The sequence below is a fragment of the Nannospalax galili genome, unplaced genomic scaffold (genome assembly GCF_000622305.1).
Source record: "Nannospalax galili isolate Female #2095 unplaced genomic scaffold, S.galili_v1.0 scaffold389, whole genome shotgun sequence".
In the NCBI taxonomy this organism is placed as follows: Eukaryota; Metazoa; Chordata; class Mammalia; order Rodentia; family Spalacidae; genus Nannospalax; species Nannospalax galili.
The window spans coordinates 237,585-261,405 of record NW_008360310.1 but is presented as its reverse complement, the minus strand read 5'-3'; the positions used below and the strand labels follow the sequence as shown (position 1 = coordinate 261,405).

At 45.2% G+C, this 23,821-nt stretch overlaps 1 protein-coding gene across 2 annotated transcripts in view; it reads right to left on the bottom strand.

The window, feature by feature from the left end:
* Positions 1-23,821, bottom strand: part of Atp6v1b1 (ATPase H+ transporting V1 subunit B1) — a 40,998-nt gene that overhangs the window by 11,092 nt on the left and 6,085 nt on the right. For both annotated transcript variants that reach the window (XM_008824695.3, XM_008824696.3), the window contains exon 2: positions 20,183-20,238. In XM_008824695.3, the coding sequence (XP_008822917.1) occupies positions 20,183-20,238 (56 nt within the window). The remainder of the gene's footprint in view (positions 1-20,182; positions 20,239-23,821) is intronic.

The window sequence follows — 23,821 nt, the reverse complement described above, 5'->3', positions numbered from 1 at the left end:
AAATAATTTCAATCCCAATTGAGCTCAGAGGTCGAGGGCAGAATGCTTGCTTGGTACACAGAAAGCCCTAGAACTGCCGACAGACAAATAAAAGTGTTATCTAAAATATCCAAATTGCCTTTTTCTCTCTCTGTCCCTCCTCCCTTTCCCCCTTCTTTTTCTTTCTCTCAAGATAGGGTTCTAATAAGTACCCCAGACCTCAAACTTTTCATCCTCCTACCTCAATCTTCTGAGTACTGAGATTGCAAGTGTGCACCACTATGCACAGCTTCCAAACCGATTCTTTAATAAGTTTCATAAAATGACAACTAGGAAATATCAATTAAGAAAAAAGAAAAATAGGGGCTGCAGTGACAGATAAGAGCACTTGCTGCTATGGCAGAAGATTTGAGTTCCATTCTCAGCACCCAAAAGGGGTGGAGGTGGCTCATAACTGCCTGTAACTCCACCTTCAGGGGATCTGATGCCCTTTTATGGCTTCTCTGGGCACCTGCATGCGCACATACACACACAGATACACTTACATTCACATAAATAAAAATCAATCTTAGAAAAAGAGAAGCATTGAACAAATAGCTATTGGAATAAAAAAAGTTACAACCAGCTCCACTGATAATGCTTGTTAAATAATAAAAGGAATAGGAAAACCCTTTATGATATATACATATGAATTTAGATAAAATGAATGAAGACATTGAGGGACACAACTCAAACCAAAACCAATTAAAAATGAATAGAAAGCCGGAATTATCTACAATCTTTTTGAGAAATGATCTCACTATGTAGTTTTGGCAGGCCTCAAACTTGCAGAGAGTCTGTCTGCCTCTGCTTCCCAAGTGCTGAGATTAAAGGTGTGTACCATCATGCCTAGCTGATACTATAATTTTTTAAATATTAAGTAGTTTAAAGTTTTTTAAGCATCAGCCACAGATAGTTGTGCCAGGGAATTCCAACAAGCAAGAACAAATAATTTTAAATCTGCTTACATTCTTCCAGAGCATGGAAGTAAAGGTACGGGGTTTGATTCATTTTGTGAGGCAAGCATGATGCTGATACCAAAATAAAATAATTGTGGGGAAACTGTAGGCAACCTCACTCATGAGGGATATAAATCCTAAAGTAAATATTTGAAACTGAATCCAACAAGGTATAAAAACGACCAAGTTACAAACCAAAAGAAAAAAAAACGAAAAAAAAATTTTAAATGAGCATAAATTCACTCTACAAACAAAAAATAAAGAGATGAAGTTGAGAATTTCAGGAATGCAAGTATACTCTGATAGAAAAGTCAGTTACTGTAGTTTATCTTGTTAATAATGAAAAGATAAAAACTGATTATCCCCAAAATTTGGGGGTAAAATAAAAAAAAATATCTATGATTACAGACAAAATCCAACAAAACTACTGTTTCAAAACAAGGAATATGGGGCCAGTGAGATGATTCAGCAGGTAAGGACCCTTGCCACCAAGCCTAACAACTCGAGTTTGATCTCCAGAACCCACATAAAGATGAAAGGAGAAACTAGGCATGGTAGAGCACACCTTTAATCCCAACACTAGGGAGGCAGAGGCTGGGGGATCTCTGTGAGATCCAGCCTGGTCTACACAGTGAGTTACAGGCCTGCTGGAGCGACAGAGACATCATGTCCCAAAAAGAGGAAAAAAAAAAAAAAAGAAGAAGGAAGGAAGGAGAGAACCAACTTCATAAAGTGGTCCTCTGACCTCCACATGTGTGCCATGGCACATGTACCCCCCCTCCCCCATCATCAACACACATATAACAAGAATGGTCTGAGGCTGGAGAGATGGCTCAGCAGTTAAGAGTACTTGCTGCTCTTCCAGAGGACCTGAGTTCAATTCCCAGCACCCATATCAGGCAACTCACAACTGCCTGTAACTCAAGCTCCAGGGGATCCAATGAACTATTCTAACCTCCACTGGCACGTGCACTCATGTATACACATAGACACATATATACATAAAATAAAAATAAAATCTTAAAAGAGAATAAGAACAGATGCTTACTGTGTGACCCAGTTATACCAAAGTTATACCTTGGCATATACCCAAAGGGCTCATCCTGTTGTAGAGACAATTGTACAACCGTGTTTGTTGCTGCTCTTTTCACAATAGCTAAGAGATTGGAAGCAACCTCAGTGCCCCTCAACTGCTGAGTGGTTAACAAAAATGTGGTATATTTACACAATGGAGTTCTATTCAGCAGTAAAGAAAGATGAAATAATGAAATTTGCAGGTAAATAGATGGATCTAGAAACTGTTATACTAAGTGAAGTAACACAGACTCAGAAAAACAAATGATGTATGTTCTTCCTCGTATGTGGCTCCTAGCACCAAATCCTTTTAAATTCCATTTCCTTTTAATAAGATGATGCTGTACAGCAGTCTTTCCTGCATAAAATAACTACCATCATCATGACTTCAGCTGTGTCTGTTTGCTAAACATCGTCACAATTGGGCTTGTTGACAGTTGTGCTCATTCATTAAAGGAGGGCCAAGCAGGGTCACTGGACCCTCAACCGAATATTCAACCATTCTTCCCAGCCAATATGTAATTTGGCCCTAATCACACATGGCCTCCTGGATTTGGGGAGGGCTATAGTGTATAATCTGGGGAAGGCTAGGAAGAGAAGGCATGACTCCTGCTGGGTAAAGGCTTACCAGTGTGCATACCCTCAGGTCATATATACACCTCAGCAACCCCTCAGTTATCTCGGTAAATAAGCTCAGTAAATTCATTTTTTCCCCAGTAAAACTTTAATTAAACGCTAGAATCTTAAAAGAGAGTAAATATAAGCATTGCTTAGCATCCTCAGGAAATGAAGTCTCACAACAGATGTAAAATTTATTTGTTAATGCTATTAGGTCCCATAATTATTGGAAAAAAAAGAAGAAAGTGAGAATGCAAAAGATGTTAAAGGATATGGGAATGGGGATATTTTCCAAAATAGAAAAAATAAGAAAGCCTAAGCAAGTGATGAAGGTCTGGGTAGGTTTGTTATGCTGTCTATATAAAGGATGAGACAAAAATAATATACACAATAATCTTAAAATTTCTAAGGTCATAGTTTAGTCAACTAGTTTAAGGAACAAAATATATATCTAGTCAAGGTTTATCTGATAATATTTGTTTTTTTTCCCAAGCTTTATCTACATAGCACATGGTAATTAAAAGTACCAGACTGATGGAACTAACCTTATTGGATGTTTAACAGCCATAGTTTGAGGCCTATACTAGTGTGGTCAGAGGGACTTAAAGGACAGTTTTTGCCCCTTACCTTCCAAGGTTGACTAAGCTCCAGAAGACTATGGAACATCTCTCAAAATGTCCTGTGGTGAGTCACCTGTCCTCTTGTTCAGGGGAGGACATAGAGACCCCATGAGTTGGATTTGAACCAGTGTCCAGTCTACAAAGAGGAGGGTCAACTCAGAGAAAACATCTCATCCATGCTTCCAAGTAAAGCCAGCCACAGTCAAGCAGGACCTTTGACTTATCTTCACATAGATGGAACTGGTAAAAGAAAGGTGCCAGGAGCTCCTCCCAAGCCCATGTGACCCCTGAGGAACAGATCCTCAAATGACCTTAAGTGTAAAAATAAATTGATTTATTTTGGCCAACTGTATGGTCTTAAACATCCAAAAGGAAAGTATAACCAAAGAGTAAAGTCATCAGTATATTTCTTTAAGAGTTCAAGGGATTAGACTTCCCAGACATTAGGCTTTCATCCATATAAAAAGTTATTTAGACAAGGCCGGCATGGTGGCACACACCTTTAATCCCAGCACTTGGGAGGCACAGGTAGGTGGATCTCTGTGAGTTCAAGGCCAGCCTGGCCTACATAGCGAGTTCCAGGACAGCTGGGACTACAGGGACACCCTGTCTCAAAAAGACCAAAAAAAAAAAAGTTATTTAGACAATTATTTCTCATTGACAATTTTTTTCCTAATCAGAAAGTGCTGCTCAGATGTAAGACTAAATCTTGGTCTGCAATACTGTAGTGCCCACCTATAGCTAAGGGAGACAACCTGCTATTGTTCTAAAATGATGGATAAATTTGTTTTCTCCCCATATCTAGAAGCCTTTTGAGAGGAACTGACACTGATTCTAACCACTCCAATAGCTATCAAAATACCTGAAAGCAAATCCTGAATCCATCACTCTAGAGTCCAGCCTTGGAAGATAAAAGAAAAATGAGGAGGAACCCCTGTCTAGAACTCATAATACCAATCACTCTTGCCTTTACTTCTCTTCATATCTCCTGTTCACCAGTCAAGGACTTTCTTTTTCCCCTACAGATAAGAGTTATGCAATTTGGGAGTCTTTTAGATAGACCCACTGTAGGGGCACTCCAATTGCCTCACCCTGCATCCCTGTTCAGCATGGAAGAAGCCAGAGTAGTCTGCATCCTGACTCCCTATCTGCAAGTTGGGTAACCTCTTCAGAAGATGGTGTGATAAGAATTGGAGGTAGGAATTGGCTAGGCAGTTAGGGTAAAAAGACCCCAAAGAAAAGTAGCCAGTTTCCTGGCTAAAACTCACAATGTTCTTGGGCCTCTTAGCAACATACTCTGTTCCAAAGAGTGCAAATGTCAAAAGTATTTGGGAGCTTTTATCTAATCCTTAAAAGATTTTAGGGTTACCTCTTCAGAGGGGGGAATGTTAGAGTAGACAAAAGCCCCATTAAAAAAATCAAAGAAGAAAGAGTACATGAAATTATCAGAAAAAAATGATGGGGAGATATGGGAGGAGTTGGAGGGGAGGGAGTGGGCATGGATTTGATCAAAACACCTTATATGTGTGTATGAAATTCTCAATAAATTATTTTTTTAAAGAATAAGAACATTAAAAACAAAACAAAAAAACAAGGAATAGCGGAACATGATGATGCACACATGTAATTCCAGCATTTAGGAGGCCAAAGTTCAGGTAAGATGATTAGGAGTTCAAGGTCATCTTCCATACACAGTGAATTAGAGGTCAGCCTGGGGTATATGAGACCCTGTCTCCAAATACCAAAATCAAAATGAGAGAGAGAGAGAGAGAGAGAGAGAGAGAGAGAGAGAGAAAGGAAGGGCTGGAGAGATGGCTTAGTCAGTAAATTGTTTGCATTGCTTGCCATACAAACATGAGGATTGAGTTCTGATAACCAGCACTTATGTTAAACAAAAACAACACACACACACACACACACACACACACAGAGAGAGAGAGAGAGAGAGAGAGAGAGAGAGAGAGAGACAGAGAGAGGAGCACAAACACGCACACAATAAAATGTAATCAAAAAAATTTTTTTGGCTTTTTGAGACAGGGTCTCATTATGTAGGCCTGACTGTCCTGGAGGCAGATTGGCATCGAATTGATAGAGATCTGCCTGCCTCTGCATCCCAAGTGCTGGGATTAAAGGCACCCCTATGCCTGGCCAATTTAAACATTTTTTAAAAATAAAAATGAAATACTTGAGGAGGCTGGAGAGGTGGTGTAGTGGTTAAGAGCACTTTCTGCTCAAGCATGAAGACTAGAGTTTGGATTCCAGCGCCCATGTAACAATCCCAGTGTCTGGTGCATACCTGTAACTCCAGTTCCCAGAGGAGTAGAGAAGAGGATCAGTGGGTCTTGTTGACTTTCAGCATAGCCAACAAAACAGCCACAGTTTCAGAGAGAGACTCTGCCTCAAAGGAATAGCCAGAGAGTGATAGAGGAGAACACCTGGCACCCTCTTATTTCCTCTGAATGCATGCACATAGGCCAGTGTACCCTCTATACACCTGTGCATACATTCATACACACATACACAAACAGGTAGATGATAGATAGATAGATGATAGATAGATGATAGATAGATAGATGATAGATAGATGATAGATAGATAGATAGATAGATAGATGATAGATAGATAGATGATAGATAGATAAAGGGGCTGGAGAAATGGCTCAGTGGTTAAGAGGACTGGCTGTTCTTGCAGAGAACCCTGTTTCAGTTCCCGGCACCCACATGATGGCTAACAACCTTTAGTAACTCCAGTTCCAGGGGATCTAATGCCCTCTTCTGGCCTCTGCAGACACGATATGCACATGATTACATGTACATACATGCAGGCAAAACACTCATACACATAAAATTAAAATGAAAGTAAAAAAAATTAAAAAATAGATAGACAAATAAATAAATAAATAGATCTTTAACCGAGTATGGTAGTGCACACCTTTAATCCCAGCACCTAAGGTTGACCTCTGGTCTACACACACACACACACTGCTATAAAGTTACTGAAGTCAAATAGTAAGTTGATATGAGGCACACAGATGGTTCAGTGGGACAGACTAGACAACCTATAAATAGATATAAATTTTATGAACAATGTAGTATATCATCTCACATGATAAAAGAGTTTGTGTAGGACAAACACTGCCAAGAGAAGTGAGCATCTACTTAGAGGAAACCATGCCAGAAACACATCAGAAGAGTAAAAAAGCATTAACTATAAAACTAAGCCAGGCATAGTAGTACACACCTTTAACCAGGAAGCAGAGGCAGGCTAATTTCTGTGAATTCAAGGCCAGCCTGATCTATACAGCAAGCCCCAAACCAGCTAGGAGTATAATGACACCCTATCTAAAAATAAATAAATACATGAAATCTAAAATAGATTTTCAAATGCTGATAGAACTTTCTTCTTTCCTTTCTTCCTGAATAAACCACCTAAATGACAAATGAGAGGTATCTTTTTTTTTTTTTTAGACACAAGGTCATGTAGCCCAGGCTGGCTTCAAACTTGCTATATGAACAAGTCTACCTTTAAACTCCTGATTCTCCCGTGTCTACCTCCCAAGTGCTGGCATAATAACAGAACAACCTCACCTAACTTTGAGAGATTTCTTACATCAAGACAAGAAATTAAGAATCATTAAACTAGGGTGAGCAGAGATACCCCAGGGGGTAAAGGCACTTATCCCCAAGCTTGATGACCCAATTTCTATCCCCTGGACCCACATGGTGGAAGGAGAGAATCAACTTCCAAAAGATGTCCTCTGACCTCCACAAGCATACCATGGTATGGTTGTCCAACCATCCCTAAATAAATAAACAAATATAACAAAAACTTTAAAGAAGCATAAAAATAAAAATATTTGACTACATACAGATTTGTAATTTCTGTATGGCAAACTAAAGGAAAGGGCAGAAGGCCTGTGATAGAGTAGGAGCTCCCACAAATCAGTGTGCATGAGACCATGTAGAAGAGAAATTCAGTGTGCAAAGGTTCATAAAGGAGGACTTCAGTGTGGACAGGTCTATAGAGAAGAAGGCAAGTGTGTACAGATCTATAGAGGAGGAGGTGAGTGTGGACAGGTCTGTAGAGGAGGAGGTGAGTGTGTACAGGTCTATACAGGAGGAGGTGAGTGTGGACAGGTCTATACAGGAGAAGGCAAGTGTGTACAAATCTATAGAGGAGGAGGTGAGTGTGGACAGGTCTATACAGGAGGAGGTGAGTGTGGACAGGTCTATACAGGAGGAGGTGAGTGTGGACTGGTCTATAGAGGAGGAGATGAGTGTGGACAGGTCTATACAGGAGGAGGTGAGTGTGGACAGGTCTATAGAGGAGGAGGTGAGTGTGGACTGGTCTATAGAGGAGGAGGTGAGTGTGGACTGGTCTATAGAGGAGGAGGCGAGTGTGGACAGGTCTATAGAGGAGGAGGTGAGTGTGGACAGGTCTATAGAGGAGGAGGTGAGTGTGGACTGGTCTATAGAGGAGGAGGTGAGTGTGGACTGGTCTATAGAGGAGGAGGTGAGTGTGGACAGGTCTATAGAGGAGGAGGTGAGTGTGGACAGGTCTATAGAGGAGGAGGTGAGTGTGCACAGGTTCGTAGAGGAGGAGGTGAGTGTGCACAAGTCCATAGAGGAGGAGGTGAGTGTGCATAGGTCCATCGAGGAGGAGGTGAGTGTGCACAGGTCCATAGATGAGGAGGTGAGTGTGCACAGGTCCATCGAGGAGGAGGTGAGTGTGGACAGGTCTAAAAAAAGGAGACTAGTGTGCACAGGTCCATAAAGGAGAAGGTTAGTGTGCACACATCCATAGAGGAGGAGTTCGGTGTTGACAGGTCTACAGAGGAGGAGGTAGATGTACACAGGTCCATAGATGAGGATTTCAAGGTGCACGAGTACATAGAGGGGAGGTTCAGTGTGCACAGATCTATAGAGGAGGTGAGTCCAGGTCTATAGAGAATGAGATTAGTGTGCACAGGTTCATATAGGTTGAGTTCAGTGTGTACAGGTCTATAGAGGAGGAGGTGAGTGTGTATAGGTACATAGAGGAGGAGATCGGTGTGCATAGGACTACAGAGGAGGAGGTGAGTGTGTGTGTACAGGTCTATGGAGGAGATCAGTGTGCACAAGTCTACAGAGGAGGAGTTCAGAGTGTACAGGTTCATAGAGGAGGATTTCAGTGTGCCCAGGACCACAGAGGAGGTGAGTGTGTAGAGGTTCATAGATGGGGATTTCAGTGTGCACAGTCGGTAGAGGAGGAGGTGAGTGTGTACAGGACTACAGAGGAGGAAGTGAGTGTGTACAGGTCCATAGAGGAGAAGATCAGTGTGCACAGGTCTACAGAGGAGTTCAGTGCACACAGGTTCATAGAGGACGTTTTCAGTGTGCCCAGGACCACAATGGAGGAGATGAGTGCATACAGGTTCATAGAAGAGGATTTCAATGTGCACAGGTCTGTAGAGGAGGAGGTGAGTGTGGACAGGTCTATAGAGGAGGGGGTTAGTGGGCACAGGTTCATAGAGGAGGAGGTGAGTGTGGACAGGTTTATAGAGGAGGATATTAGTGTGCACACATCCTTAGAGGAGGAGTTGTGTGTGTACAGGTCTAAAGAGGAGAAGGTGAGTGTGTAGAGGTCCATAGAGGAGAGGATTAACGTGCACAGGTCCATGGAGGAAGAGTTCAGTGTGCACAGGTCTATAGACCAGGAGGTGAGTGTGTACAGGTCTACAGAGGAGGACAATAGTGTGCATAGGTCCATAGAGGAGTACTTCAGTGTGCACAGGTCTATAGAAGAGGAAGTGAGTGTGCACACATTCATAGAGGAGTAGGTTAGGGTGCAGAGGTCCATAGAGGAGGAGGTGATGTGTACAGATCTATAGAGGAGGAGCTTAGTGTGCACAGGAACATAGAAGAGGTAGTGAGTGTGCACAGGAACATAGAGAAGGAAAGTGTGCACAGGTTCATTCAGGAGGAGTTCAGTGTGCATAGGTCTATAAAGAAGTTGGTGAGTGTGTACAGGAGTATAAAAGGGAGATGAGAGTGTACAGATCTATAGAGGAGAAGGTGAGTGTGCACAGTCCATAAAGGAGGAGGTCCATGGGCATAGCTGACAGAGCAGTTCAGTGTGCACAGGTCCATGGAGGAGTTCAGTGTGTACAGGATTATAGAGGAGTGAGTGTGCACAGGTTCATAGTGGAGGTCAGTATGCACAGGTCCATGGAGGAGGAAGTGAGTGTGTACAGGTCTACAGAGGAGGTGGTGAGTGTGTAGAGGTCTACATAGTAGGAGGTGTGTACTGTACAGGCCTATAGAGGAAGAAGTGAGTGTGCACAGGTCCATACAGGAGGAGTTCAGTGTGAACAGATTCATAGAAGAGGAGGTGAGTGTGTACAGAACCATAGAGGAGGAGGTCAGTGTGTACACATCTACAGAGGAGGTGTTCTGTGTGCACAAGTTCATAGAGGATAAGTTCAGTGTGCACAGGTTCACTGAGGAGTTCACTGTGCAAAGGTTCATAGAGGAAAAGTTCAGTGTGCGCAGGTTCATAGCGGAGGAGTTCAGTGTGCACAGGTTCATAGTGGAGGAGTTCAGTGTGCACAGGTTCATAGGGGTGCAGTTCAGTGTGCACAGGTCCATAGAGGAGGAGTTCAATGAGCACAGAGCCACAGAGATCATTGTGCACAGGTTCATGAGGCAGAATTCAGTGTGTACTGTTCCATAGAGGAGTTCAATGCACACAGGTTCATATAGGAGGTCAGTGTGCACAGGTCTGTAGAGGAGTTCAGTGTGCACACATCCATAGAGGAAGGGTTCAGTGTGCACAGGTCCATAGAGGAGCTCAGTGTGTACATATCTAAAGAGGAGGTGGTGTGTAAAGGTTCACAGAGGGGTTCAGTGTGCACGGGTCTATACAGGAAGAATTCAGTGTGCACGGATTCATAGAGGAGGAGGAGTGTGTACAGGACCATATAGGAGGAGTTCAGTGTGCAGATATCTATAGAGGAGGAGGTGAGTGTGTACGTGACTATAGAGGAGGAGGTTAGTGTGCACAGATCCATAGATGAGGAGTCCAGTGTGAAGAGGTCTATAGAGGAGGAGTTCAGTGTGTACAGGTTCATAGAGGATTTTAGTGTCCACAGGTTCATAGACAAGGAGTTCAGTGTGCATAGAGGAAGAGGTGAAGGTGAACAGGTCCAGAGGATGAGTCACTGTGCACAGGTCTTTAGAGATGGAGGTTAGTGTGCACAGGTCCATAAAGGAGGGGTTCAATGTTTACAGGTCTGTAGAGGAGGAGGTGAGTATGTACAGGTCCAGAGAGGAGAAGGTGAGTGTGTACAGGTATATAGAGGAGGAAGTTAGTGTGTACAGTTCTATAGAGGAGGAGTTCAGTGTACATAGGTTGATAGTGGAGGATTTCAGTGTACTTGGGTTTATAGAGGAGGAGGTTAGTGTGAACAGATTCATTGAGGAGGAGGTCAGTGTACACAGGTCCGCAGAGTTCACTGTGCACAGGTTCATAGAGGAGAAAGTGAATGTATACAGGTCCATGGAGGAGGAGTTCAGTGCACACTGTTCTACAGAAGAGGTTAGTGTGCAAAGGTTGATTGAAGAGCAGGTCAGTGTGCACAGTTTCACAGAGGGGCTCATTGCATGCAGGTCCTTAGAGGAGGATGTGAGTGTGTACAGGTGTATAGAGGAAGAGGTTAGTGTGAATATGTCTATAGAGGAGGAGGTTAGTGTGCACAGGTCCATAGAGGAGGAGGTGAATGTGTACAGGCCTATAGAGGAGGAGGTTAGTGTGCACAGGTCCATAGAGGAGGAGGTGAGTGGTACAGGCCTATAGAGGAGGAGGTTAGTGTGCACAGATCCATAGAGGATGAGGTGAGTGTGTAAAGTTCTATAGAGGAGGAGGTGAGCTTGTACAGTTCTATAGAGGAGGAGATCAGTGTGTACAGGTCCATAGAGAAAGAGGTGAGTGTATACACATCCGTGGTGGGGAAGTTCAGTGTGCACAGGTCTACAAAGAAGGAGTTCAGCATGAACAGGTCCGCAGGGGGGGAATTCAGGATGCACAGGTCTACAGAGGAGGAATTACATGTGCACAAGTCTATAGAGAGGAGTTAAGTATTTCAAGGTCTGCAGAGGAAGAAGTGAATGTGTACAAGTTCACAGAGGAGTAAGTTAATGTGCACAGATCCATAGAGTAGGAGGAGAGTGTGCACAGATCCATAGAGTAGGAGGTGAGTGTGTACAGGTCTATAGAGGAGGAGGTGAGTGTGTACAGGTCTATAGAGGAAGGGGTTAGTGTGCACAGGTCCATAGAGGTGAGGTTAGTGTGCACAGGTCCATAGAGGAGGTGGTCAGTGTGCACAGGTTCATTGATGAGGAGGTCAGTGTGCACAGGTCCATAGAGGAGGAGTTCAGTGTGCACAGGTTCATTGATGAGGAGGTCAGTGCGCACAGGTCCATAGAGGAGGAATTCAGTGTGCACAGGTCTATAGAGCAGGAGGTGATTATGCACAAGTCTAAAGAAGATGAGGTGAGTGTGCACAGGTTAATAAAGGAGAAGGTGAGTGTGCACAGTTTCCTAGAGAAGGAGACCAGTGTGCACATGTTCATAGAGGAGGAGGTCAGTGTGTACAGGTTCATAGAAAAGGAGGTCTGTGTGCACATTTCCATAGAGGAGTTCAAAGTGTACATATCTATAGAGGAGGAGGCGAGTGTGTACAGCTCTAAGAGGAGGAGGTTAGTGTGCACAGTTCTATAGAGGAGGAGTTCTGTGTGTACAGGTTCATAAAGGAGTTTAGTGTACGCAGTTTCACAATGGAAGAGGTCAGTGTGCTCAGACCTATAGAGGAGGAGGTGAGTATGTACAGGACTATAGAGAAGGAGTTTAGCGTGCACACATCCATAGAAGGAGGGTTGAGTGTGTACAGGTGTATAGAGGAGGAGGTTAGCATGTACAGTTACGTAGAGGAAGAGGTAAGTGTGTACAGGTATAGAGGAGGAGGTGAGTGTATACAGATGTATAGAGGAGGACATTAGTATGCACAGGTCCATAGAGGAGGAGTTCAGTGTGCACAGGTCCATAGAGGAGGAGTGAGTTCAGTGTGGACAGGTCTATAGAAGAGGAAGTGTGCACAGATGCACAGAGGATGGGGTGAGTGTGTCTTTACACCTTTGTCTATGGAGGAGGAAGTGAGTGTGCACAGGCCCATAGAGTATGAGGTGAGTGTGCACAGGTCTACAGAGTAGGAGGTTAGTGTGCACAGGTCAATAGAGGAGGAGTTCGGTGTGCAAAGGTCCATAGAAGAGGAGGTGAGTGTGTACAGGTCTACAGAGGAGGAGGTCAGTGTACACAGGCCTATAGAGGAAGAGTTCAGTGTGCACAGGTTCATAAAGGAGGAGGTTAGTGTGTACAGCTCCACAGTATTAAAAAACCAGAGGGAATGGTATTAGTCCAAAAACCTACTGAAAATTACACACACAATACCTCTACATGAGTCCATGTGTATAGCTGAAGGCTACATAATAAGAAACCATGCCAGACAGGAGAAACTTTACATTGTTTTTGGCTAGGGTAGTCAAAGAGACTCCAAAAATTACACAGGTTATTGCCACAGTCCTTGATTGCCTCCCAGAATTTGATGGTAAGACCCTATTGCTGAAGACAGGACATACTTTGGACACAGGATTTGGAGCAACGGAGCTGGAACTGACCAGGAAGCCACCTCCCCTGAAGGTTAGCTCTCATAGCTTTGGAGAGCACCATGCAATCTGCCTAGGGAAAACATCAATTGATGGTCCAGCCCCAGCTTAAGGTCTAAAAACCACAGCAATGACCAGCACAGCAAACGACATTGGTGCAATAGTGCCACTTTTATCTTAGGGGTAATCAAAGCTACTTAATTGGACTTAAAGCCTACTCAGTGGGAGGAAACTCATGCCTGGTAGTGTAAACCTAGCTAAATACACATAGCTGGAGAGGTCATAGATCTTAGAGAAAACTCCAAGGCTGTCATGTCCCTAGACAAATGTAATATGGATCCTTAAATCTATAGACAAATATCCCAGTCACCACCCATCAAACAAGCTTCTTTTCTTTCTTTTTCTTTTTCTTTCTTTTTTTTTAGAAGCTTATTTTTCAAGAGACAGATACAGGGTTTCATAAGTGGTCACACACAGAAATTGTCTGTGACCATTGCAGAAGAGGGGGAGGAAAGATTGCGAGAGCCAGGGAGGACATGCATGGCTTTATGGAAATAGTCCTACAGACTCCTGGGACTCTCCTCATATGAACCTATGGCAATGGTGTCAGCATGCACAAGACCTATGTAAACTTAAGCAGACAAAAACCCAGCACAGAGCTGTGGAAATGAACAGCAGGTCCCAATCTTAGTTTAAGAATTATTGGCAGCTGATTACTGCTGGTGAGAATGAACTGATCTTCTTAAAGGCTAGGACTCTAGATAGACAGACTAGATCCCAGTGGATGAAATCGCACTGAAGTATGTCTGGGGACAGTAACTTTACATGATAGGCCTTAACACAAATGACAGAATGTATGAACTCCAGTTGGGGGGGGGTATGGGTGGGTGCCAATGGGGAAGGGGGGTTATAAAGATGATTTTATGTATGAAATACACAAAAATTCAATAAAAACTTTAAGTCTCTGGAAATGCCCTTATAGATATGCCAGGCAGTATGTCTCCTAGGTGATTCTAAAACCCAGTGGAGTCGATAATGAAGATTAACTGCCACAGATCCCTGACAACCTGCTGGGTCACCATCCAACAGAACGAGGACAAATGTCTCTGCAGAACATGGAGGGACATGCTGACGTGGGGACCAGCACATAGGTCTAGCCCAGGCTGTGCTGAATACACATGGCAGGTCTCACACTTTACAGCAGTTACTGGGGACAGGGTGGCCAAACTGCGTTTCCTTTGTTTCACTGGGTACGAGGGTGTGTGCTATTTTTGTCATTAAAATATATTGAAATTTAGGGTCATGTTGTAGTGCAGAAAGGTATCTCATAACTTCCATCTTGTCCCCCCCTGCTGGTCATACACTAATGACCTTGGGGGACTGGGGAGAAGGTAGAGGAACCTGTTGCCCAGCAAAACGTGACCAGGGTGGGACCACTCTCCCAGGGCATCTCTGCCTGGTTTCGCAGCACTGGTGGTCACTAAAGGCAATTCTGTTTGTCTGGTGAAGAGAAAGACTCAAAGGTGTCCTAGGCCCTGTGGAATGGGGTTCCTTGAGGGGAGACCTTCCCCAACAGAAACGCCAGGAGGTGGTAGATGCTGAAGCCCAGCCATTTGGGGCTCTCAACCACAAGAGGGAGCCCAAGAGCAGAGAGACAGAGGGAACCCAGGGAAATGAGTTTTACAGCAAAGGCTGTCTCTTTTCCTCTTCCCATTAGCTCTTTGTGGGCCTGGGTCTCCATCTGAAACCACCACTGTCCTCCCTGTTTGTCATTTCACTGGAGGGGGAGGGCTGTCAGCTTTAAGAGGAAAATTTCAAGCTGGAGAGCAGGCCAGAGGGGGCCTAAAAGAAACCAATCAATGAATGGACTCAACAAAATTGGGCAGGCAGTGGGGGGAAATGGCTGGAGCTGGAGCTCAGGGCAGAATGCTTTTCTTGCATGCAGAAGGTCTTGGGTTTGATCTCTACGAGAGAGAGAGAGAGAGAGAGAGAGAGAGAGAGAGAGAGAGAGAGAGAGAGAGAATGCTTTGTAAAATGGACATTTTCATGTGTATGAGGAGTTGTGAGGTGAAGGGAGACAAGGCAGCAGCACATTGTGTGTCCCTGGAGAATGAAGTCAGAAGACATGAACTGTCAGATGGCTGTCAGATGAGAGGAGGACCTGGCATGGGAGACAAGAGTCTAGACTCTCTTAGGAAGAGGATGCCCAGCTCTGTGTGTGGATGTGAGTGAAGGGGAGTGCTGTTTTTGGAGAGAGGAGGTTTGATAACCAGTTTGAGCAGTGGGTGCAAAGAGGAGGTTCCAGTGCGAAACTGTGAGCTCTGATTCCAAGGAGCCACAACACAGGCCTGACCCTGCCTATGCAAGCCCCACCCTGGCCATGCAAGCCCCACCTGTCAATGTAATCTGGATTTTGTCTACTCTCTGTTATACAGGAGGCCTACAGGGCGTGGGGAAGTCTATGCAACTCTTCTGCTCTGCTGCTCAACTTGACTGCATTTAGAATCACCTAGGAGATACACCCCGGGGTATGTCAGTGAAGATGTTTCCAGAGAGGTTTAAATGAGGAGGGCGACTCACCCTGAATGTAGGTGGCACCATCCTGTTGACTGGAGTCTCAGACTGAACCAAAAGGAGAAGCCAGCTGAGCTCCAGCACCTCTCTCTGTTTCCTGACTGAATACAATGTGACCAGCTGCCTCAGGCTCCTGTCCCTGTACCTTTCCCGCTGTGATGGACTGCACCCTCAGCACTTGACTCAGAATAAACCAACCCTTCCTTCCTTAAGTTACTTTGGTCAGGTATTTTGTCACCACAATGAGAAAAGTAATTAAACCAACATTACTGCTGAGTACTGCTGCTGAGTATACAGGAAGGACCCAGAACATTCTGAGCAAACCTGCCAAGACTTCCGAAAGAGTGATGGTCACTAAGGCCTCTCTGCAGGGCCTTGTGGGAACTCTTTGGAAATTGTACCATGCAGTCTGATGAAAGCAGCCGCAGACATCTGAGATCAAGTCTGAAGGATAAGGTATGTGCTTACTCCAAGTATTTTTGTTGTTTGTTTTGAGACAGGGTGTCTTGTAGCCCAGGCTGGCTTTGAACTTACTATGTAACCAAGGATGACTTTGAATTTATGATTTGCCTCTGCCTCTTAACTGCTGGGATTACAGACATGTGCTATCATGCCTGGTTTATGTGGTGCTGGGGTTGGAACCCAGGGTTTTATGAATGCTGGGCCAGCACTCTATCAACTGAACTACCTCCCCAGCCCCTTCCAAGTCTTAAATAAGAGCTAATTTGAATCACAGAATATAGGAGTTGGAAGGGTCTAGATCAGTGTTTCTCTAAGTGTGGCCCCCTCACCTCCCCAGGCCTGTTATACCAAGTCTGGAGCCTGGTGTAATGCCAGAGGAGGTCAGAAGAGGGCAGTGGATCCCATGGAACTGGAGTTGCAGACGGTTGTTAGCCACCATGTGGGTGCTGGGAATCAAACCCAGGTTTCTTAACCACTGAGCCATCTCTCCAGCCTCTGGAGATAATGCTCTATACAATGGTGATACGAGGTCTTTATCAGACACATAATTTGCAAATTTCATGACCTGTCTTTTCATCGTCTTCCTTTCTTATCTAAGGTTCTTTTTCATGTTTTTCTTCCCTCTTTTGTTCCTCCATGCTGGGAATCTAAGCCGAGGTCTTGTACATGTTAGTCAAGCACTCTACCTCAGTTCTATCTCCAGGCCTCTTGTTCTTCTGTTTGACTGGAAATAAGAAGGGCAATTGCCTGCATGGGTCAGTATGGGCAGAAGGTGGTGCTGTTGAGGCAGAATGGTGCCCATGACCTGAGGAAGGGGGAAAGCAGGGTAGACAGTTGGAAAGGGGTGCGTGGGGTGCCTTCTTTTTCTCCTGGAGTCTGTGAGACTGTAGACTACCTGTTCCTTTCCTTCCTCTGCAAGTTCAGCACTCTCTGGGTGTCATCTCTGGCCATTGTGCTCCACTAGTTACTAATGCATCCACCCCAGCAGAGCCACAGGTCTGGGAATCTAGCTTTGCTTTCCCAGTCCAGTCCCAGGTCCTCTCTAACCCTGCTGCTGAGGAGCCTGTGAAGATGGAGGTGAAGCACAGAGCATGGCAGGGTGATGCTGGTGCCATGGATTAATCAACTTCTTAGCAATTTCAAGGTCCAGACAGAGCAACTGCTGCTGTTCTCAGGGAATGGTAACCTAATGCTATCTGACCTCACGCTCACACCAACCTAGTAGCCCTATCATATGATAGACAAGGAACTGGGATTCACAGTCCTAGAAAAATGCTTCTCAGACTTCAGGTAGGTCAGGGCACCTAGAGGGAATGTGAGAACAGGCTTCTGGGCCCCAGAGCATCTGGTTCTGTCAGTCTGAGATAGAGCCCAAGAATTTATATTTTTTACAAGTTCCCTGTTGACATAGGATGACAACAGCTAGTAGGAAACACTGAGATGGGCCAGGCATGGCAGCACACACCTGGGATCCTGTTACTTGGGAGAATCATGCAAGGCAAGGCTGGACTACATGGCAAACCGTGTCTCAAAAAAGGGTCAGGAGCTGACTCCCTAGAGTGCTTATTTAGCACACATGAAGCCCTAGGTTCGCTCTTTGGGTGTGGTGGTACGTACCCATTTGGGAGGTGTAAGTAGGAGAATCAGGAGTTCAGGGTCATTCTTGGTTACACAGTAAATTTGAATTTGAAACTGGAGCCCATCTCCAGTTTGGGCTGCTGGAGAATAAATAAATAAATAAATAAATAAATAAATAAATAAATACAAATAAATTGAGGGTTTGGGAGATGGCTCAGTCAATAAAGTGCTTGCTGTGGACCTGAGTTCAATCCCCAGAACTTATATGAAAAGCTTGGTGTGGTGAGTTGCTCTTGTCATCGCAGAGCTGGGAAGGCAGACATGGGTGGAGTCCTGGAGCTCACTGGCTTGCCAGCCTAGCCAAATGAGTGAGCCCTAGGTCCCACTGAGAGACTGTATTAAAAAACAGGGTGAATGGGGCTGAAGAGATGGCTCAGGGGTTAAGAACACTTGCTGTTCTTCCAGAGGACCCCTGGGTTTGGGTCCCAGCACTGATATGGTGGCTAACAACCATCCATAACTCTAGTTCTTGGGGATCTGACACACTCTTCTGGCCTCTGTGGGCTTTGCACAACACGGGTATACTTACATACATGCAGACAAAAGACTCATACACATAAAACAAAAATAATAAAATATTTTTTAAAAAAAACAAGGTGAATGAACAACACCCAATGTTAACTTCTGGCCTCCACATACATGTGTGTGCACACACATGCACACTCCCACATCCCCCCACACGAAGATTGGGATGGAACTGGTGTTAAACACAAGAGGTATCTCATGTTGCCCAGGCTGGCCTTGAACTCTACTACCATACCTGGATATAAATAAATGATTTTTTCCTCTTTTTTGTATTGTAGATTGAACCTAGGTCTTCCTGCATGTTAGACACCTCCACATACATGTGTGTGCACACACATGCACACTCCCACATCCCCCCACATGAAGATTGGGATGGAACTGGTGTTAAACACAAGAGGTATCTCATGTTGCCCAGGCTGGCCTTGAACTCTACTACCATACCTGGATATAAATAAATGATTTTTTCCTCTTTTTTGTATTGGAGATTGAACCTAGGTCTTCCTGCATGTTAGACAAACAGTCTACCACTGAGCTTAAGCCCCTAAGAAGCCTTAAGTATGCATTTCAAAACAGCTAGAGGAAGCTGGGCATAAGGGCTCATACATGTAATCTAGCACTTGGGAGGTTGAGGCAAGAGGACTGCTAAATTCCAGGGCTGCCTGGGCTACAGAGTGAGACCCTAGCTAAGAAAGAATGAAAGAAAGGAAAAAAGAAAGGAAAGAAGGAAGGAAGGAAGGAAGGAAAGAAGGAAGGAAGGAAGAAAAGAAGGAAGGAAGGAAAGCAGGAGGGAGACAAGAAGCTGACGAGATGGCTCAGTGGGTAAAGGTGCTCATTGCCAAGCTTGCAACCTGAGTTTGATTCCCGGGGATCCACATAGCGAAAGGAGAGACCCAACTCCTGCAAGTTGTGCATTGACCTACACACACACACACACACACACACACACACAACACACACACACACTAAATGTAAAAAAAAAAAATTTTTTTTAAGAAAAATATTTCAAACCAAAATTAACAACAAACAGCTAAAGGAAAAAGGCTTAAATGTCCCCAACACATAGAAATAATAATATTTTAGGAGACTAAAGTGCTGCCTGCTCTGATTTGACTGGTATACACTGTTCCCCAAGAACAAGTACAAACACAACAATTAAAGAGATCTAATGACTTGTCACACGAGAAAAGAATGAACTATTTTGTTTTTTAAAAAATTATTATTACAGGGGCTGCAGAGATGGCTCAGTGGTTAAGAACACTGGTTGTACTTGCAGAAGACCCGGGTTTGAATCCCAGCACCCAACATGGCAGCTAACAACTGTCTGTAACTCCAGCTCCAGGGGATCTGACAGCCTCTTCTCTCCTCTGTGGGCATTGCATGACACGGGTGCACTTACCTACACACAGGCAATACACGCATACACATACAAAAATTATTATTACAGCAATTTGGATCTAAAAAGTAAATCATGCTCCTTGCCAATTTAAATAATGAAATTGTTTAAGGTGAATAAAATCAAAACTCTAGAAGCCTGACTGGAGATTGGGTAGGCTCTTCCCCCCAGCATCCCCCACATGAATGGGCCACACAGCAGGGTCCTGTGAACTTGGATGCTGCCCTGACTGAGAGTGGGTCTGGTTCCTTACTGTAGTTGCAAGGGGCAGAGGGAACCAACCTTTGAGAAAGCTGGGCACACCACTCTGCTGGCGAAGGCATGGGGCACAAAGGCCCCAGGTCTGTTCATCTGGGTAGAACAGGCTCTTAAAGGCCCAGCACACAGGGGTGTTTGTGTTTTTTACAGCTTCCCACTGGCAGGCAGGAAGAGGAAGTTGGATGTCTGGGAACACAGGTAGAGATGGAGAATTGAGGAGTGGGTGGTAGAATTAAAAAGAACAGGACAGACCCCTCCCTGGATGGGCAGTTCAGCAGAAACCCTAGAAGGGAAAGGAGTGTCCAGGATATGGTCTCAGGCCAGAAAAGAGACAGAGAGTCTTACCTTGACCTGGTCCAGTACCACCAGAGGCCCATTGACACTGCACACGGTCCTGTAGGCTGGGGAAGGAAAGAGGGGTAAGGGTGTTGTCCCTAAGTTGCTCCCATGCATGTGCACACATATACATGCAGATATACACACACAGGAAGATACACACTCACACATACAAATATACAGAGACACACTGACACAGACACATAACAACACAAAGAAAGGTACTGACACACACATCACACATACAGATACACAGGTACACATATTCACACAGACACAAACAACACACACAGACACACAGAGAAATGCACATATAGAAATACAGATACTTGTACCAGCACAGATACATACAAACACAAAGAGAAACACAGATACACACATACAGTTACAAGATATACACATTCACACAGACATAAACACACACAGAGACACACACACATACAGATATACAGATACGTACACTAGCACAGACACACACAAATACACACACACACATAGACATACATACAGATACACAGATATGCTGGTACAAACACATATGCATAGAAACACAGATACATAAACTTGCATAGACACATACAAACACCCACAGACACAGACACACATGCAGATACACAGATACATACACTTGCACAGACACACACACACACACACATACACACAGAGGCGTCTTCTGCCTCTTGTCCTCTGTGTACCCCCACCTTCTTCTCAGCCTGGGCCATCAGGGTCATTAGCTGTGACAGGGCCAGCCACCATTGCTGTAAGGGTCATGCCCCTGCCATAGCCCCCCTGCTGTCTCAACACCTGCAGGCGGCTGGGGAGGCCATGAGGGCAGAGACCTCCTCAGAGTTCTGCCCAGGCCTGCTGAGCTCCCCACCCCATGTGCTTCCCCTCTGGCCTCAACCCCTACCTTGCCTACTCCCTGACTCACATTCCCAAAAGCTTCTGGAGCACAGCCGTGGGCCCCTCACCAGGCCCCCACTGCCCTCCCTTCACCCTGCACAGATGAGCCCTGTGGGGTGAGGGGTGCTGTGGCCTCCACCAAGCCCTAGTCAGGTCTCACTGAGGAAGGTCCTAGATTCTGGCAGAAACCTGGGTACCCCATGGGGTAGGGAGGGTGTGACAAATACGCCCCCAAGTGGGAAATGAGCTAAGCTCTCAAGTTGGGATCCCTGGGCTGTCAGGCAGGAGCCTAGCTAGCCTTGGTCCTGCTGGGGCTAGTTGAGGAGCTCTGGAATGGTACCATTTGAGGGATGGTCATTTCCATTGCTGTGATAAAATATCCTGACAAAGATACAACTTAGGGGAGGAAGGCACACACTTCCAGGTTACAGACCATCACTGTGGGGAAGTTAGAGGTAGGAGCTTGAGACAGCTGGTCATATCACATCCACAGAGGAACAGAGAAATTGAATACATGGTTCCACTATCTTTCTCTACTCTCATAGTCCAGGGCCCAACCCCAGGGAATGGCTGCCCACAATGGGTAAGTCTTGGTCCCTTGTCTGTGGCAATAGGGTACCATAGCCAGCCTTTCTCAGGGACTCTTTGTGGGCCCTAGTAACACAATGGAGACATGGAACTTGGCAGGGCCAGATGAGTGGAGTGCTGGGAGGTAACTGGGTCACTTGCAGGTCGCAGAGCTCACGGAAAGTGGGCTCAATGGACCCAGGACTGGGAAAAGCCTGACTTAGGGTCACTGTCAGGCTTATGGCAGAGTTTACTGCCCTGTGTGCCCCATTAGCCCACATTTAGCCCCAGAGGAAGCAAGTACCCCTTGTCTATACCCTTTCAGCCAGGGCTGCTGTGGTCTGATCTAAGCTGCTTTCAGAGTACATGGATCAGAAGGACCAAATGAGCAAAGCCATTCAAATGCTGATCTTTTCAGGGACATTTCCAGTGTAAGGACTGTTCTAAACTCAGGGCTGAGCACCAGATGGACTGAGCTCCCTCCCTGAAAAGCTGCCCATTGCCTCTGTACCAACTACCTGCCCTCTCTCCTTCCCTCTGCCCCCGGAAGAAGGTCCACCATAATTATCTTAGGTCTCTCCCCTCTGCCAGGAGCCAGGAGTGAAGAATCAGTCCCCCAACCCTGCATTCTTCTCTCAAGCCAGTTCTATCACTCATCCTGGATGATGCTCCCTCAGCCCCCTCTAGTCTCCAGTGACTTCCTTCCCTTCCCTCCTCTGCCATCAGCTTCCTCCACCTCAGCTGCTGAGGCCCACCTTCTTCCTGGCCCCTGCTGGCCTCAGAACTGCTACATCCAAGGTGAGCTAACGCATTCCACCAGACACTGCTCGGCTGGGCTTTCCCTTCCTTTTCTGCCTCCAGGACCCTTGGAAGAAATCCACAACGCCTCCTTCATGCTCACTCCCTTTTCCTTGCTTTCCTTCCTCCCTCTCCCTTTCTTCAAGCACTTCTATTGAATGTGAGAGACGCCAACTGTCTAACCGCTTCTTTCTGCTTCTGTAATTTGCTTGGCTTAAGGCGGCACTAACTCCGTTCTGACTAGCTGTTTCAGGCAAGCCCGGGCATGCCCAGGCATGTTGTAATCTTCAGCTACCACCCCCATCCTGGAAAGCTATAGATCAAGCAAGCCTGGCCATATAGCAGCCTTATAAGGTAAAAACAGAAACTTCTGGCCCCACAGATAACAGCACATTCCAGTGCCCTAAAGACAGTCCCTACCAGGGCATAGGATCACCCAATTATTTTAAAGGATGCTTGGTGTGCACAGGCTTCTGTGAAACTTCCCTATAAAAGCCTACCCCACCCTAGATGGGGTTCTCAGTACGGATCCTCCGCCTGGGTGAAATCTGAGGGCCAGAGCTTAAGCCTGAATAAAGGCTCTTTGCTTTTGCATACTCTCCGGACTCCTTGGTGGTCACTGGGGGGGTCGCAGGATCAGGGTACAACAGAATGCTGTCCAAACACACCAGGCAAAGGAAATAAATGATGTGGTGATTTGAACAAAAAATGCAGCCCCCCCCCACAGGCTTAGGTATTTGAAGACTTGGTCCCCAGCTGGTGGCACAGTTTAGGGAGGTTGTGGATGGTTTAGGTCATGTAGCCTTGCTGGAGGAAGTACATCACTAGGGATGGACTTAGAGTTTATAGCCTTGCCCTATTCTCAGTTCATTTTCTCTGCCTCCTGCATGTGGATGGAAATTGAACTGGCTCAGCAAACTTCCCTAAGTCACTCCATTCTGTTCAGAGCCATTTCAGCAGCAACTTTGCTCCACACCAAAAGGAAAAGGGGGGCAACCTTGGGCCTTGGAAAATTGCCCTTGCCATGAATCATGGAATGTGATAATTCCAGACAGTATACATTTTTACTAACCAGCTTGTTTTGCTTCTGTAACCCGCTTGGTGCCTTGGGTCGCCTTGACACAGGGCATAAGACCACCCTTGTTATCTTGTTATTGTATGACCACCTAGAAGTCATTTACCTTGACTGTCTTATTATACTTATTATGGCCAAAATAGTTGGCTATAGTTTTAAGGTCACAAAGTTGATTGCCAAGTTTTGTGACTATATCACTTGTCTGTATAATGACTGGTTGTTGATTAATAGATTCAAGATTCTGCTATGTTGTACAAACCTGATTGGTTCACAAGTGTCCTGTTTGAATAATATTTCTGTAATCT